Below are 14,768 nucleotides of genomic sequence, written 5' to 3'. Positions count from 1 at the left end.
TAAATTAATCTGAACAATACTCATCAAATTTTTCTCCAGCAAAAAAAAAAAAAAAAAAAAAAAATCCTCCAGTATGAGACAGGAGTATGTTTTGGGTTAATTATTTGATTGAATTATTGTTTAAATTTCTTTGCCGGAATGATACTAATGCTTAATCTTTTTACAGACACAACAATGGTTTCATCAACGGTATCTTTGAGTACGCCGGTCACAAATATGACAACTGAAGCACCACCAACAACTGTAACAAATATGACAACTGAAGATCCACCAACAACTGTTACAGACATGACAACTGAAACACCACCAACAACTGTAACAGATATGACAACTGAAGGACCACCAACAACTGTAACAGATATGACAACTGAAGCACCGCCAACAACTGTAACAGATATGACAACTGAAGAACTGCCAACAACTGCTACAGATATGACAACTGAAGCACCGCCAACAACTGTAACAGATATGACAACTGAAGCACCACCACCAACTGTAACAAATATGACAACTGAAGAACCACCACCAAATGTAACAGAAACAACAACTGAAGCACCACCAAAAACTGTGACAAATATGACAACTGAAGAACCACCAACTGTAACAAATATGACAACCGAAGAACCAACAACAACTGTAACAGATATGACAAGTGAAGCACCAACAGTAACTGTAACAAATAACACAACTCCAGGACCAACAACAATTGTAACAAATGCTACAACTCCAGCACCACCACCACCGCCACCACCAATAACAAACGTCACAACCCCCGGACCAACAACAAATGTAACAAATACAACTCCCGCACCAACAAAAGTAACAAATACAACATTTCCACCACCAACAAAAGTAACAAATACGACAACTCCAGCACCAACAAAAGTAACAAATGCAACAACTCCAGCACCAACAACAAAAGTAACAAATGCAACAACTCCAACACCAAAAACAATTGTAACAAATATGACAACTCCAGCATCACCTACAGTAAAAATTACGACAACTCCAGCATCAACAAAAGTAACAAATGCGACAACTCCAGTACTAACAACAAAAGTAACAAATGCAACAACTCCAGCACCAACAACAAAAGTAACAAATGCAACAACTCCAACACCAAAAACAATTGTAACAAATATGACAACTCCAGCATCACCAACAGTAAAAATTACGACAACTCCAGCATCAACAAAAGTAACAAATGCGACAACTCCAGTACTAACAACAAAAGTAACAAATGCAACAACTCCAACACCAAAAACAATTGTAACAAATATGAGAACTCCAGCATCACCAACAGTAGCAAGTAAGGACCTATTTTACATTTGGCACATTATGTTGTGAATTGTTGTTCTTGTATGTTGGAGAAAGAGCTGATTATTTAGCATAAAATGTAAATGTTGATCAGTTAAACAAAGAAGTTTTACAACGCCTTGGTTTCCTCAGTTGATTAACTTACTTATCAATTGTCATTTTTCAATACTTCCTTTTCAAAATCAGGAACTTCTACAACAATAAGTAAATTTCCAGTTTTACATGAACTGCTGCACTTGGTTTAAACCAGTCCTTCTCAAATATTGGGGTGGGCCACCTTGGGGGGGCGCGAGGCGATGCCAGGGGGAGTGCAGATGACCCATGTGAAGTGTAATTGCAATAAAATAAAAACTGACATCATTTTTTATGTTTCACGCACATTGATACACTTGGTCACGTTCTTCTGTTTCTACTAACCTGTAATCTGTATTAACATTGTATAAAATGTAGTTAACAGTTATTGAAAGTTGATATATATTTTTTTTTCTTTTGTTCATATTACAAAGGATACAATTTTAAGCGTACACATTTTACAGATAATAATCTCGTTTATAGTTGCCGTGGCGAGTGGGAAGGTGCAACATTTTTTTGGAGGGGTTTAATTGAGAAGCCCTGGTTTAAACTGAGACAATTTAGGAAAATATAACCAAAAATAAAAAAAATCTCCACATTAAACACTACAGCATCAACTACAACTACCAGTCCGGGGAATATTGAGACTACTCCGACCACCACCACCACTGCAAATACAACGGCTAAAAGAGAACGTAAAGTATCCCTTATAAGTGATTCTTTACTTTATACAAAATTGAAAAATATGTTAGCAGAGCAGTCACCAGAGCCCAGGCATGGGAGCACATGAAATTGATGGGGCTGAGGCACGTAATTATTATTAATACCTTACAGGCAGTACATTCTTTTGCACAATATATTTGGAAATGTTCATGTAGCACTACAACTCCTATTCAATTGTAATTAATGGTGCTGTTCCATCCCCTGGCTAGTATAATCACATACAACATTTATAATAAATACACTGTATTTTTCAGACCGCAACTTTTTTTCTCATGATTTGAGTCCTGAGGTTTATAGTCCAGTGTGGCTTATCTGCAGGGTTTTTTTTTGTTGTGATCTTGCTAGCCACCAGACGGCAGCCCACCGGTCAAGCAAATGTATATATCTATTCAAGATGTAAGTTTATGGAACAACTATGAAATAGAACTAAAACGATTTGAATCAATCGCTGTATTCAAATTGAAAACTATATTATTAAAATTGTTTTTTATAAAGTATACACTGAATGAGATTGTGGCGTGTAATTATATATATATATATATATATATATATATATATATAGAGAGAGAGAGAGAGAGAGAGAGAGAGAGAGAGAGAAGAGAGAGAGAGAGAGACAGACAGACAGACAGACAGACAGACAGAGAGAGAGAGAGAGAGAGAGAGAGAGAGAGAGAGATAGATAGATAGATAGATAGATAGATAGATAGATAGATAGATAGATAGATAGATAGATAGATAGATAGATAGATATACATATGTATATATAGAGATGATACTACTGTATATTTGAATTATATGCAATGTGATATATGTTCCCTAAAATAATCAGTTAAACAAAGGCAAACAGAAGAATGCCACAGCCAATTGAAGCTATTTGTGAAGTTTCCTCATTATCCTGTGCCACTCCAGCATTTTAGTTGCTCGTCCCTGACTTAGGCAAAAGGCTGCTGCCATAGTTGGTAGGAAGATACTCCAAACACATCAGTACAACACAGCACAGCTTAATTTCTTTTTTGATGTGTACTTGTATTCAGGATATCTTGCCATACAGTGAAATAATTTTGGAACTGTCACCATTTTGTCTTTGAACAGCATTGTCAATTAAAATGAGCCTGAGCTTTGAAAAAGAGTACACTCCAGAACTGGGTGACGAAACCAGCTCTGCTCACATAGAGTTTGAGTCACAGGTTCATACTGTGGTAAGGTCCAAGGAGCATGTAATTATTATTATTATTTTTTTAACATGTATTTCTACTCGTTTAATCCAAATGTTGACTCTCACTCACAGTTACTTGAAGAATACAGGACACTAAGTGACTTCGTTGATGTTTCTATAACGGGATTCAGGTAAACAGAACAAACAATCTGAAATTAGTTTTAGGTCTCAAAGGTTGCTTGTGTTCCTTCTTACAGACCAGGAAGTGTGATTACCGACTTTGTAGTTAAAACATTCAAAGTTAATGAAGAGGAATTTAATGCAGTGAAACAAAAACTCCCTGCCGCACTGAGCTCAGTTGCCGAAGTCATTGGCCCAATTAATGCAGTATACATTAGTAAGTTTAACCATCTTTTTTTGTAACTTGGTCCAAGTTGTAACTGTATATTGTATATTGTATATTGTATATTGTATGTTGTAACTGGGGCGTTCGGGTTGGGGTGTTTTTAGTTCACAGATTTCTCTGTAAGCGAACGTTTATGTGATCCTTATAAGATAGTTCTTATGAGGATCACATAAACGTTCGCTTACAGAGAAATCTGTGAACTAAAAACACCTTATAAGCTTTATGTTTTCCTCAGGTCCAACTAAAATCAGCCCTCCACCCTTGACATATACTGGTCAGTCATTTACGTTGAAATGTGGCCCCATTTCTTCTGACTTGGGAGTAGGAAGCATCTCTAAAGCTGTATGGAAACTGAATGGACAGAAAATCAAAGAGAGCAGACGATTTGAAATTCAAACACAAGACACAAATTCTAAGCTGACCGTTAAGAATGTGATTCTGGCTGACTCTGGTAAGCCAAAACTAAATCTGATGAATGACTTCTTACAACAAAGCTCGATTATTAATTACTAATCAAGTTGTTTATCTTTTTAACAGGTATTTATGAATGTAATATGGTGGGCAGTGTTCTGACTTTTGTTCAAATGGGACCCGTTTCCAAAATTAGACAAGCTCCAAATGTGCGAGTACCGAGCCAGATCAATGTTCAGTGTGTGGAGGGGGGAACACAGGCAATTCGGTGTTGTGTGCAGCGTAACTACATCGTCACGTGGTTTCGGGGCACGACTGTATTAAAATACGGTAAGCCACCAATGAAAAGTTCACCGCCCTACCTTGCCATTTTTTTAAGCAACATTTGAACATTTTCACAGACGAACAGATTGATGAGGAAAGCTACTGCATTTCGTACCAACATAGTCTGAGGGGCTGCACAAATTCACAAACCCAAAATTTACTATTTACATGCAGTGTAAATGAGCCCGTTGGGTATGAAGCGGATACGGCAATGATCATTTTCAATGCCAGTAAGAGTGAACTTTTGAACATGTTTTTCTCTTTTTAATATTTTCATTTACCATGTGTTTTGTAATAACATTACCTCTCTCTAAAGTTGCTGTATGCAATGATGCACTTTATGGGACCGGACGACTAAATGACATATCAACCGTACCCTGTGAACCTGGTCAGGAAGGAAGCAGGTCTTCAATATGCAGGGAAACAGGAAAATGGGATCTTTATGAAGATGATTGCATTGTGACAGAAATCAAGGACTTGGTTACCGTTTCTGAGGTAGGAGATCAAATTTGACATAATTTCCTTTTCTTATTAGTCAGTAATCGTTTTTTGTGTCATTAAAGCAGTGCTTCTCAATTATATTTTGCTAAGCCCCACTCGCAGGAAAGAGAACCCCCCCCCCCACACACACACACACACACACACACACTTGACGTATTGACTTTAAATAAGATTATCTATAAAAAAAAATGTATAAGTATACTTAAAATTATGATAAAAATAAAAAACAGTTTTTTGTAATCTTGCATTTCTAGGACTTGATTGAAGAAGAAGTACCACAACTTGCTGCAAACCTTAGTAAAGTTGTCCAGGAGGAAAAACAACAAATAACAAATTCATCTTCAACAATATCAGCGATCGTTGGCATTCTGAGCACCATTGCTAACGTTTCTAACACAGTAGATAAAACTATCATGGAGGTATGATGACCCACCATTATCATTTTAATTGAGGTATAATCACCCAAGAACCTCACTAGGTAATGTGTTTTAATTTGCAGAACGTGCTGGAAACGGTCGATGTCATCATTGGTGACGACACAAGAGAATCTTGGGAATTTCTGAGAGCAAACGTCACTCGCAATGACAGCTCACAATTGCTAGGTTCGATGGAGACTCTAGGTGATGATTTAGTCGGAGAGTTTACCATCAGAACGGGAATTATTCTGCTTAAAAGGGAGAGGTTCAATAACTCTTTTATGGAAGATTTTAACTCCAGCGTTGTCATTGATATTCCGAACACAGACCAGAACAATCTCTCTATCACCACCATGGTTTTTTCCACCCTTGATAATGTCCTGCCGCCTCGTAACGCCAGCTTCGTCAGCACCCCCGCAACCAATAATGAATCCACTTCCTTTAATGACACTATTAACGCTGCAGTGGCACTTGTCAGAATAAACACAGACATCCGGAATGTTAAACTGAGTTTCACAAAGCAGAACAACTCCCTGACAAACAATCCGCAGTGCGTCTTTTGGAACTTCAGTCTTTTTAACGGCTTCGGAGCTTGGGACGACGAGGGTTGCGCGTTAGTTTCCGATAAAAACGACATCGTCACCTGCCAATGTGACCACCTCACCTCGTTCTCAATCCTGATGTCGCCAGGCGTCCCCGAATCTATACGAGTCGCTTTGGACATTATCACCTACATCGGAGTTGGCATATCTATGGCAAGTCTCGTCATATGTCTCATCATCGAAGCGTATGTCTGGAAAACCTTGACGCGAAACAGCACTGCTTTCATGCGTCACCTGTGCATCGTGAACACTGCCCTGTCTTTGCTGATTGCAGACATTTGTTTCATAATCGCTGCCTCTTATGCCAAGAACCCCCTAGAAAACCCAGGAGAGGACCATAAGGTTCCACTGGGACCATGTACCACAGCAACATTTTTTATGCACTTTTTCTACCTGGCTCTCTTCTTTTGGATGCTTGCGTCAGGGTTGCTTCTGTTTTACCGAACAGTGATGGTCTTCTCACAAATGTCCAAATCGGCCATGATGGCTCTTGGCTTTTTTTTTGGCTATGTGTGCCCTCTTATAATCGCCGTTGTTACCGTTGCTGCTACAGCTCCAGGGAAAGGATACATCCAGGAAAACGATGCATGTTGGCTGAATTGGGTCAAGACCAAAGCCCTGCTGGCCTTAGTCATACCGGCCCTGACTATAGTGTTTATAAACATTTTGATTGTAATTGTAATCATGTTCAAAATGCTGAGAAGAGGTGTAGGAGAGGTAACAGTTGCCGATGAAAGGCACACACTGCTCGTCGTTCTCAGATGTGTGATCATTCTGACTCCTTTATTTGGATTAACGTGGTCTTTGGGAGTGGGAACCATGATATCAGCCACCAATGAGGGGATCCACATTGCATTTGCATTCTTCAACTCGTTACAGGTATTTTCTTCATTTCATACCTTGTCGTCTTTTAATGCATTGTGTTTCGTGTTTTTTATCATTTAATGACAGTCTTGTTTTAAACTTCTCCTTTTTAGGGTTTCTTTATTTTAGTGTTTGGAATACTGCTGGATTCAAAGGTAAATTCAGTAATGTTTGCATTTCAAAATGATTATCTGAATTCGATGTACATGTAGACCAACCGGATACAGAAGTACTTGAAATATTACAATATCACATTTGAAAAGCGTTTCCCCATCCATTGATTAGCACAATGTTATTGTTAAATATAAGCATACAAATAACCATTGTGTGTCTTTCCTTTTTATTTCAAATGTATTGTTGGAGTATTTTTGCTACAGTATGTACATTTAAGCCAAATAATTCATATATTATTCTCATTTAAATTATTGACATTGGATATAATTATAGATCCGAGCCGTTCTGGCCAAAAAACTACCGGTATCCAGCTCAGGCTCCGGCTCCAACCAAACTGCAGTAAGTCATTTGACAATCATGAATGTATTACAATAAACATGTCATGTTTTACCTATTGCGGTCAAACACTACAATGTGTTACAAATTAAACTTGGTTATTTTGATTTTTAATTGTGTTCTTTCCTTTGCTATTTCTGTCAGAGTACAAGTGGTGGCGTTTCTTCTTTGAGCGGTATAAAATGGTTAAAAAAAATCCGTGGGAAAAGATGTAAGTTTTTTATTTTTCTTTCCAAAACTTGGAATTCTTTTTCTAATCTACACTTTGTTATTTCGCCCGCAGATATCTATCGTGTGTCAGATGCAGCAAATTCAAGCAGCTCTGGTGGCTCTCAGTCATACTCCAATATTTGAATCAGAGGAATAAAATCATATGAAAAAAAATACACGTGACCTCAGATTAAAATAATCTGTTTTTCGGTACGATTTACAATTTGACTGCTGTGACTCATTATATGATGTCTTAAAACAATGTAGTTGTGTGAATACCTTTCATCCATTCTTTAATAATTATTATTTATGCCAGTATTCTGTGGAATGCATGATTGTGAATTTGACCAAGTCTTTAAATATAAATTAATGAAGCACTTTAATGATAATTGGCAAATGTATTTGTATTTAGTGATGCTGTTGCCCATCTGCATTCTCTCTGAACAGCCTTCTTTTTTATTTCATGAACTGTCGAATGCGCTTAATTTTTGTTATACAATTAAAAAGATCCTGGCGTATAGAAAGATTGTTCATTCTAAAATATGTGTGCTTACAACGGATGTCGACGCCAATAAACTATGTCAGACCAAACTTTTTAATCGTTTTTAACCTTGGAGTTTGCCTCGGAAAATATCTACATGCGACATGCATCTGACATTTTTTGGATGTTGCATACCTGACCAAGCATCACCTTGCTGCATGACTGAATATCGAGAATGTTGTAGACCAATAAAAAGTACAGAATACATGCGCCTTGGTTGATTTGACTGCTTTGTTTCCCAAAATTTGCAGTTGGCATACAACTCTCAAAAATTTAATCGTAAGATTTTTTTTCACATATCTGTTAGAATTTAAAATGTTGTTTTTGTGATTCTGCCAAGTATGTACGGTATATTGATTTATCCACACGCAAATATTTTTAACCTGGCCTGGTCACTCGTGGAGGTGTTAATGCAACCAGAATGACGATTCCAATTTCAGTAATTTCATCAAGTAAAACTGAAAATATTTACAGCAAAAACTCATATATATATATATATATATATATATATATATATATATATATATATATATATATATATATATATATATATATATATATATATATATATATATATATATATATATATATATATATCTGCCGTTAAAAATAAATGATCCATCCAGGTCCTATTAGACTGCCTCAGTCACATCCGGTCTTAGGTGGAAGGAAATTTTCTTTTCTTAAATAAAAGTATCGTTTTGCAAGGAACCTTGGTTTTATTTTATACAGTGATTTTAAATTTGTCAAGCAAATAAACTCAATAGTCAAAACAAGCTTTTTTTCCGTTGAGACTCCTATCAAGAGTAAGGGCATATCTCCCCATGAATAGTTTTGAAAAACTTATCCATACTTTTGTTCCAGCACACCTGGACTATTGTAATTCTGTATTTATTGGACCTCAACCAGTCAGCACTCCACCGGTTACCGAAAAAAAAAAAAAGTGTGATCATATTAGTCCTGTCCTTGTATCTGTGCATTCGTTTTAGGATACAGTTTAAAGTTTTATTCATTGTTTTTAAATGTTTAATGGTTTGGCAGCATCAAACCTGTCAGGGCTTGTTCAGTTTTGCATGACAACCAGGACAGATCGTCAAACCAGCTGCTCCTGGAAGTCCCTTGGTCCGGGCTTGCTCCCTGTGGTGACCTCGCGGAGCCTTCTCTGTGTCGGCAGCAAGGTTATGGAACAGCTTACCTTTTCAGGTTAGGGCTGCTCAGTCAGTTGAACATTTTAAAACTCTTGAAATCTCTTCTTTCTGGCATTCACTCCATGCTAGACAAGTAATCTTGACCCCGTCTGTTTTGCCTCCCTTTTTATTTTATTATTTATTTATCACTGATTTACTATTATATTCGTGCGTGATAACGTGTTGTGTATTTTAATAACTGTGCAGCTCTTTGGTCAGTCCTTTGAGGTTGTTTTAAATGTGCTTTATTAAAACTTGGCTTGACTGGACAAAGATGCAAGGAGAACCTGAGGCACATGAGCGAAGTGACATCTACTGGTGGAATTATGTCATTACAAAGGAGACGAGTTACCTGAAGGTTTCGTCACTGATGAACGCAGCAGAAGTGGAGTATGAGGAAAAAGGGAAAACAAAAACAAGCAAACAAAACAAAAAGGTTCTTGCACGACCGGCAGATGCGTGGCGGAACAAAAGAAAGCAAACATTCGGTAGATGACTGGTGCTATATCAAAGACCACTCACCAAGTAGGACATTTTAAACATCCACACAAATACTCATTCAACTCATGAGAACAGGGATTAGCCGGAAAATCAACTCATAAGACATTTTAATACATATTTACAGTATTTGGAAAATGTGTTAAAAGTGAGCCGATGGAGCTAGCCGTAAGCCACTTGTACTCGACCATTTGCAAAGATGAAAGGAGAACCCGAGGCACTAACTGACATCAATTGGTGAAATTATGTCATTACAGGGGAACTGATTTTCCACTTTACCAGAAGATTTAGTCTTAGATGAACCTGACAGAAGTGAAAAGGAAAGTTAAAAACAAACAAACACACAAACGAAGGAAGACATAAAGTTCTGAGTCGCGGCGAGACAAAAGAAAGAAAACATTCGGCAGCTGACTAGTATGGCGTTATATTTGTGCCACAATTACGCGCGCGCGGAAAAAATTTTGAGCATTGAAAATAAAACTGAGCGAGCGAAAACAGATTTTGAGCGCAGAAAAAAAGTTCTTGAAAAGATGTTTCTCACTCAAAATTCCTTTTTGCTCGCTCGGGATAGCCCTCTCTCGGGGCATCATTTCCATTTCTATAAATTAGCCAAACCAACACGGGATATGTTTTGAAGTGCAACATCTAACTGCATTATTATTTTGTTTTTTTGTGTGCATAATGGATAACGTAATGCATAAAAGAAATCTAGGTAAGAGATTCCCATCGGTCTCACGAACATCTGCTCCTTATTGTGGCTATCTCGGCCTCAACAATGTGTGTGTGTGTCTTTTGCTGTGGGTGCACTTAATGATTGACACAAACGTCCCTGTGGGAGTTGGGGAGGAAGTAGATTAAACAGAGGAGTAAAGACGACGTTCACCAGACTGTTGGAAACCTCTTACCTAGTTTTCTTTTAGAATAAAATGGTATTTCAAGTCTAAACTCTCCATTGTAATCATCTTTGATCATGTACAGATTAGACTTTAATTCAACGTCCGGGCCACTACTAATATGACGTCAGCTAAGAGAGACTTCAAAGAAAGGGGTTCACTATGTTCTTCTTCCGGCAGTCGGCAATCCAGATTGCTAAAGCACCTTCCAAAAGGACGATCGTTTTATTACAAGACGTAACAACTGGCTTCGCTGAATTGCCAAAGGTGATGGCAGCCGTTTTCCTAATGTTTGCCTAGTCCTTAATGTAGCTAATGGTGGATTCGCTCACTCCTAAATGGCGGGCCAAGGCAGTGTAACTTCTCCCTTCCTTCAACATATTGAGAATTATGTATCACCTTCTCAGCAATTATCTTCATTTTTCGTTGGCGTATAGACTCAGTACAAGCCTTCGCCGGAGCTGCACGATTGGGAGCCATTGCAAAAGTTCAACACAAGACACGAAGGGAAGCGGCGAGGTCGCTGAAGCGATATAATTCTTTTATGATATACATATGGAATAAAAAAATGCGCGGTCGTGAATTCTCGTAATAGAAAAAAAAATCTGCGATATAGCGAATCCGCAATAGTGGAACCGCGAAGTAGTAGGGTTCATTGTATACAAAATAAAGATTATAGCTTCCTTCCTTTGCCTGTAGTGTCTCATTTTGGACACTGGGTGACACCCTTGTAATGATATGAATCAGAGGTCCAAAATCCACGACCGGGTACCTGACTGTGGATCAACTGGTACCAGGCCGCAAGGGTTGCACCCAAAATGACAAATTACAGTACAGTATTTCAGTTTTATGCATTATCCGACAAGCTATTTTATTTTGAAAAATATTTTATTTTGAAAACTGTCCAGATTTAGCACCAACATTTCACTCACAGCATAGTTAAATGAATGAGATCCAGATATCTTTGGGATGGTGAAAAGTCCCAGTCAAAAAAAAGGTGACGAGCCTACTTATGTTTGACACCTCTGAGGTAGAGAATTCATTCCTTGTCAGTTTGTGGGTACTTTTTGGCTACAAAGTAGCACTTGACGTTCTTACTGTGAGGAGCCATTATTTGAAGCAGGACTCCTGGTATTGCCTGTTACAATCTTATTTAAAATGCAATATAATTCCACCAAGGACCAGAACCTGAAAGAAACAATTGCTTTGAATTTTTAAAAACAAATTTTAATGAAAACAACATTCAGGATCCAGTGAAATGTGGCTTGACATTTTTTTCCTTCATTTCCCTTTCAATGTCAGTCTTAATTTTGCCAAAGAAGTCACGTTTAAATGTAAAACGTACCATGTGAAACAACTTAACATGTTAAATGTGAAACAAGCATGATTACATCCTTCCGAAAAGAAGCTTGGCCTTTTAAATTTGTTCTTTTACCTGAACCTTCACACATGTCTAAAAAAAAGTAACACAAGACAACTGACATATGGAAATCAAATCATAGCTGTAGCTATTACGCCACTGACGTCCAAGGTCTGTTTCTTGCGGTACCAGTAGACAGTGAGGCCAACGACGACCGTGGTAAATACAATGAGGATGACAATGGCGGTTGTGAGTCCGATGGTGTTGACTCTTGCGGCGCTGTTGGACAACTGTGGGGTGTTGACGCCATTGCCCTGCAATGATGGACATGCAAGGACAACTTCACAGTGTTTTTTGGCCACCTTGCTGATCACCGTGCATCGATAGCTTCCACAGTCCAGCTCGGTGGTGTTGTCCATGCGCAAGGTGCCTCCGATGGGGTCCACGATGGCGTTAGCAGGCAGAACCTTGTCGCCGCTGGTCTTGGCCCAGGTGTACTTTAGAGGGGTGGTTCCATTCATCGATCCACATTTCAACGTCATCCCAAAGCTTTCCCTGGCCACATGACACAGAGGCGGACTGGGCGGCTCCATGACAGTGAGATTCAGCTTCTTCCTTTCCTTTCCAGGAAGCTTTTTCACCATGCACCGGTACTTCCCGGAGTCTGACAAGCAAACATTTGTGATGGTGATGGATGCGTCTCCATTTTGGGGATCTGGCGATGTGAAGTGGACCCTCCCCTCCAGTGGTTTGTACGGCGTAGGAAGCGTGCGGTTACCAGCAAATAAAAGGATGGTCTCCTTAAACCTGTTCCCAAACAGAATACTCCATTTAATCTGTATGGCATGCTGAGTGTCCAGGATGTGATTGTAGTGGCAGGCCAGCTCGACATTTGACCCAGTGGCGGCATAGTAGTGGTTCTTGACTTTACTGATGATCAAAGCGCAGCCTGGGCCATAGCTGCAAAGTACTCCCAGAAGGACCAGAGACCATATCAGCGCCATTTCCACACTGGCAAATAAAAACACATACACACTAATTATTGCGCTCTTATTGAATAGCAAATAAAGTTGTTCCTGGTGAGAATTTATTTTGCATTTAGCTTTCAGCTAAGTTATAGTATTGTATTTTTTTTAAATTTCAAGATCTGGTCAGACGACTCATGTCAAGCATAATAAATCCATACGTGAACAGAACACAACAAATTATTTTTGACTAAATACAGTCAGAATTCCTTACGTGCTCAAATTTTCCAATTTGGAAGATGTACTCCAAAGGCAGCACAGTCAATCCACGTGCAATATCCTGGTTGGCGTTGGATGTGAATGAATTCAACGTCAAACATGCAAGCAGTCTGAAACAAAGGAAGGAGGAGATGAAAGTCTCAAAGACAATAACGGATCATCACGTTGTGTATGACATGGCGAGGGTTCAAAAACCAAACTGTTTTTTAATGAGTTTTTATTAACTGTAGGATGATAAGTGATAAATGCAGCAAAATATACTATATATAAAACATAGTACAAAATAATCCAAGTTTTCTTAGTATGCAAATGAAAAAATAATCAAAGCTCACCATTTCTTTTAAGAAAAATCATTTGAAAGATTCTGTTCTTTAATTTCAAGATTTTCTTTACTGATTACTATGAGATCCTATTTTATTTTTTTCATATATATCATCTATTGTTCCATGATTCATCCATTATCTTAATCTCTTGATGTTCATGACGGTTGCGGTAGTATAACTACGTTTTTATCGCAGGAGTTTATTTTGGTGCACCTCAAAAAATGTAATAATGCAGTATTTAAAGCATTCTACTGAACACCATTTGTTGGGCTAATCAAGTATTATGCTTTAGAAAGAAAAAATACATAACAAACAAAAATCTTCCTTTGAAGTATTAGCAAGGAAATGCACCTTATTTATGCAATATGTTACCATAACTCATTGCCACAGGTGTCAAACTCAAGGCCCGGGGGCAAGATCCGGCCCGTTGCATCATTTTATGTGGCCCGTGAGATGCTGATTAGACTTCAAGTTTCTGGCTAAAGTACCAAACTTGCAATTTGTCTTGAACTTTTAAAAATTTGTGGCCCTCTGACAGAAACTATGATGCTAAAAATGACATTGACACCCCTGCTCTATGCCTATATATGTACATATCCCGTGTATGCTACAGGCTAAATATAAGCTTTGTATATGCATTTGTGTGTTGATTCAGTGTTAGTTACAGTTATGCTTGATGGGTCACTTGGACAATTGGGTCAGGCATCCGCACCATTCTAAATCACAGATATCGTGATGGATGACCACCTCCACAGCTGGGGATATCTACAGAAATGTCCCTGCTCACACTTAATGTTACCACCCCACCTTGCACCACAGCACGTACCATTTCCATGTTACAACTTCGTACCCACCAGATGTTCCACACAACCTTCTTGAAGGCATTGGATTTGGCTTTGTCTTTTGATGTCTTGATCAAGAAATTATTTCCTCTCAAGGGGCTCAATTCTTTCCAATTCATGTATGAGTGGAGTGATGAAAATAAATAGACGTGATCTTGTGACTGATTTTAAAAACCTCAAATCAGTGTGGACCAAATGCCCATGAAAAGTGATGCTTGCATTGCTTGCTGCCTGTTTGTTGGAGTCTTTGTAAGTCTTAATGTCTGCCAGTTAGAATGAAGAAAGCATTTGCTTTTTTGGCAGTTTAATATCTGAACACAGAACGCTTTTTCTTGAAGTTTTTATATGACAGATGCTCATTCCAAAAC

General features: G+C 38.3%; 2 protein-coding genes across 3 annotated transcripts in view; one reads left to right on the top strand and one right to left on the bottom strand.

Moving 5' to 3' along the window:
• LOC148407452 (uncharacterized) overlaps positions 1-8,258 on the top strand; it is a 29,949-nt gene extending 21,691 nt beyond the window's left edge. For both annotated transcript variants that reach the window (XM_088403543.1, XM_088403542.1), the window contains exons 15-29: positions 167-1,309; positions 2,001-2,084; positions 3,205-3,311; positions 3,401-3,459; positions 3,526-3,665; positions 3,910-4,125; positions 4,212-4,415; positions 4,487-4,639; positions 4,726-4,904; positions 5,165-5,329; positions 5,410-6,807; positions 6,906-6,947; positions 7,240-7,305; positions 7,447-7,513; positions 7,586-8,258. In XM_088403543.1, the coding sequence (XP_088259669.1) occupies positions 167-1,309; positions 2,001-2,084; positions 3,205-3,311; positions 3,401-3,459; positions 3,526-3,665; positions 3,910-4,125; positions 4,212-4,415; positions 4,487-4,639; positions 4,726-4,904; positions 5,165-5,329; positions 5,410-6,807; positions 6,906-6,947; positions 7,240-7,305; positions 7,447-7,513; positions 7,586-7,656 (4,094 nt within the window). In that variant the 3' untranslated portion in view covers positions 7,657-8,258. The remainder of the gene's footprint in view (positions 1-166; positions 1,310-2,000; positions 2,085-3,204; positions 3,312-3,400; positions 3,460-3,525; positions 3,666-3,909; positions 4,126-4,211; positions 4,416-4,486; positions 4,640-4,725; positions 4,905-5,164; positions 5,330-5,409; positions 6,808-6,905; positions 6,948-7,239; positions 7,306-7,446; positions 7,514-7,585) is intronic.
• A 3,578-nt stretch (positions 8,259-11,836) lies between these two features.
• On the bottom strand, positions 11,837-13,351 carry LOC148407451 (coxsackievirus and adenovirus receptor homolog). The gene is made up of 2 exons (XM_088403545.1): positions 13,231-13,351; positions 11,837-13,002 (listed from the first exon to the last, which is right to left on the bottom strand). The coding sequence occupies exon 2, from the start codon at positions 12,993-12,995 to the stop codon at positions 12,123-12,125; it is 873 nt and encodes a 290-aa protein (XP_088259671.1). The 5' UTR covers positions 12,996-13,002; positions 13,231-13,351; the 3' UTR covers positions 11,837-12,122.
• Between the last annotated feature and the right edge of the window lie 1,417 nt (positions 13,352-14,768).

This window comes from Hippichthys cyanospilos, chromosome 20, assembly GCF_059441005.1.
Source record: "Hippichthys cyanospilos isolate Australia breed blue-spotted pipefish chromosome 20, RoL_Hcya_1.0, whole genome shotgun sequence".
NCBI classification, from domain to species: domain Eukaryota; kingdom Metazoa; phylum Chordata; class Actinopteri; order Syngnathiformes; family Syngnathidae; genus Hippichthys; species Hippichthys cyanospilos.
The sequence above is the reverse complement of the archived record's forward strand: the minus strand, read 5'-3'. Positions and strand labels throughout refer to the sequence as shown.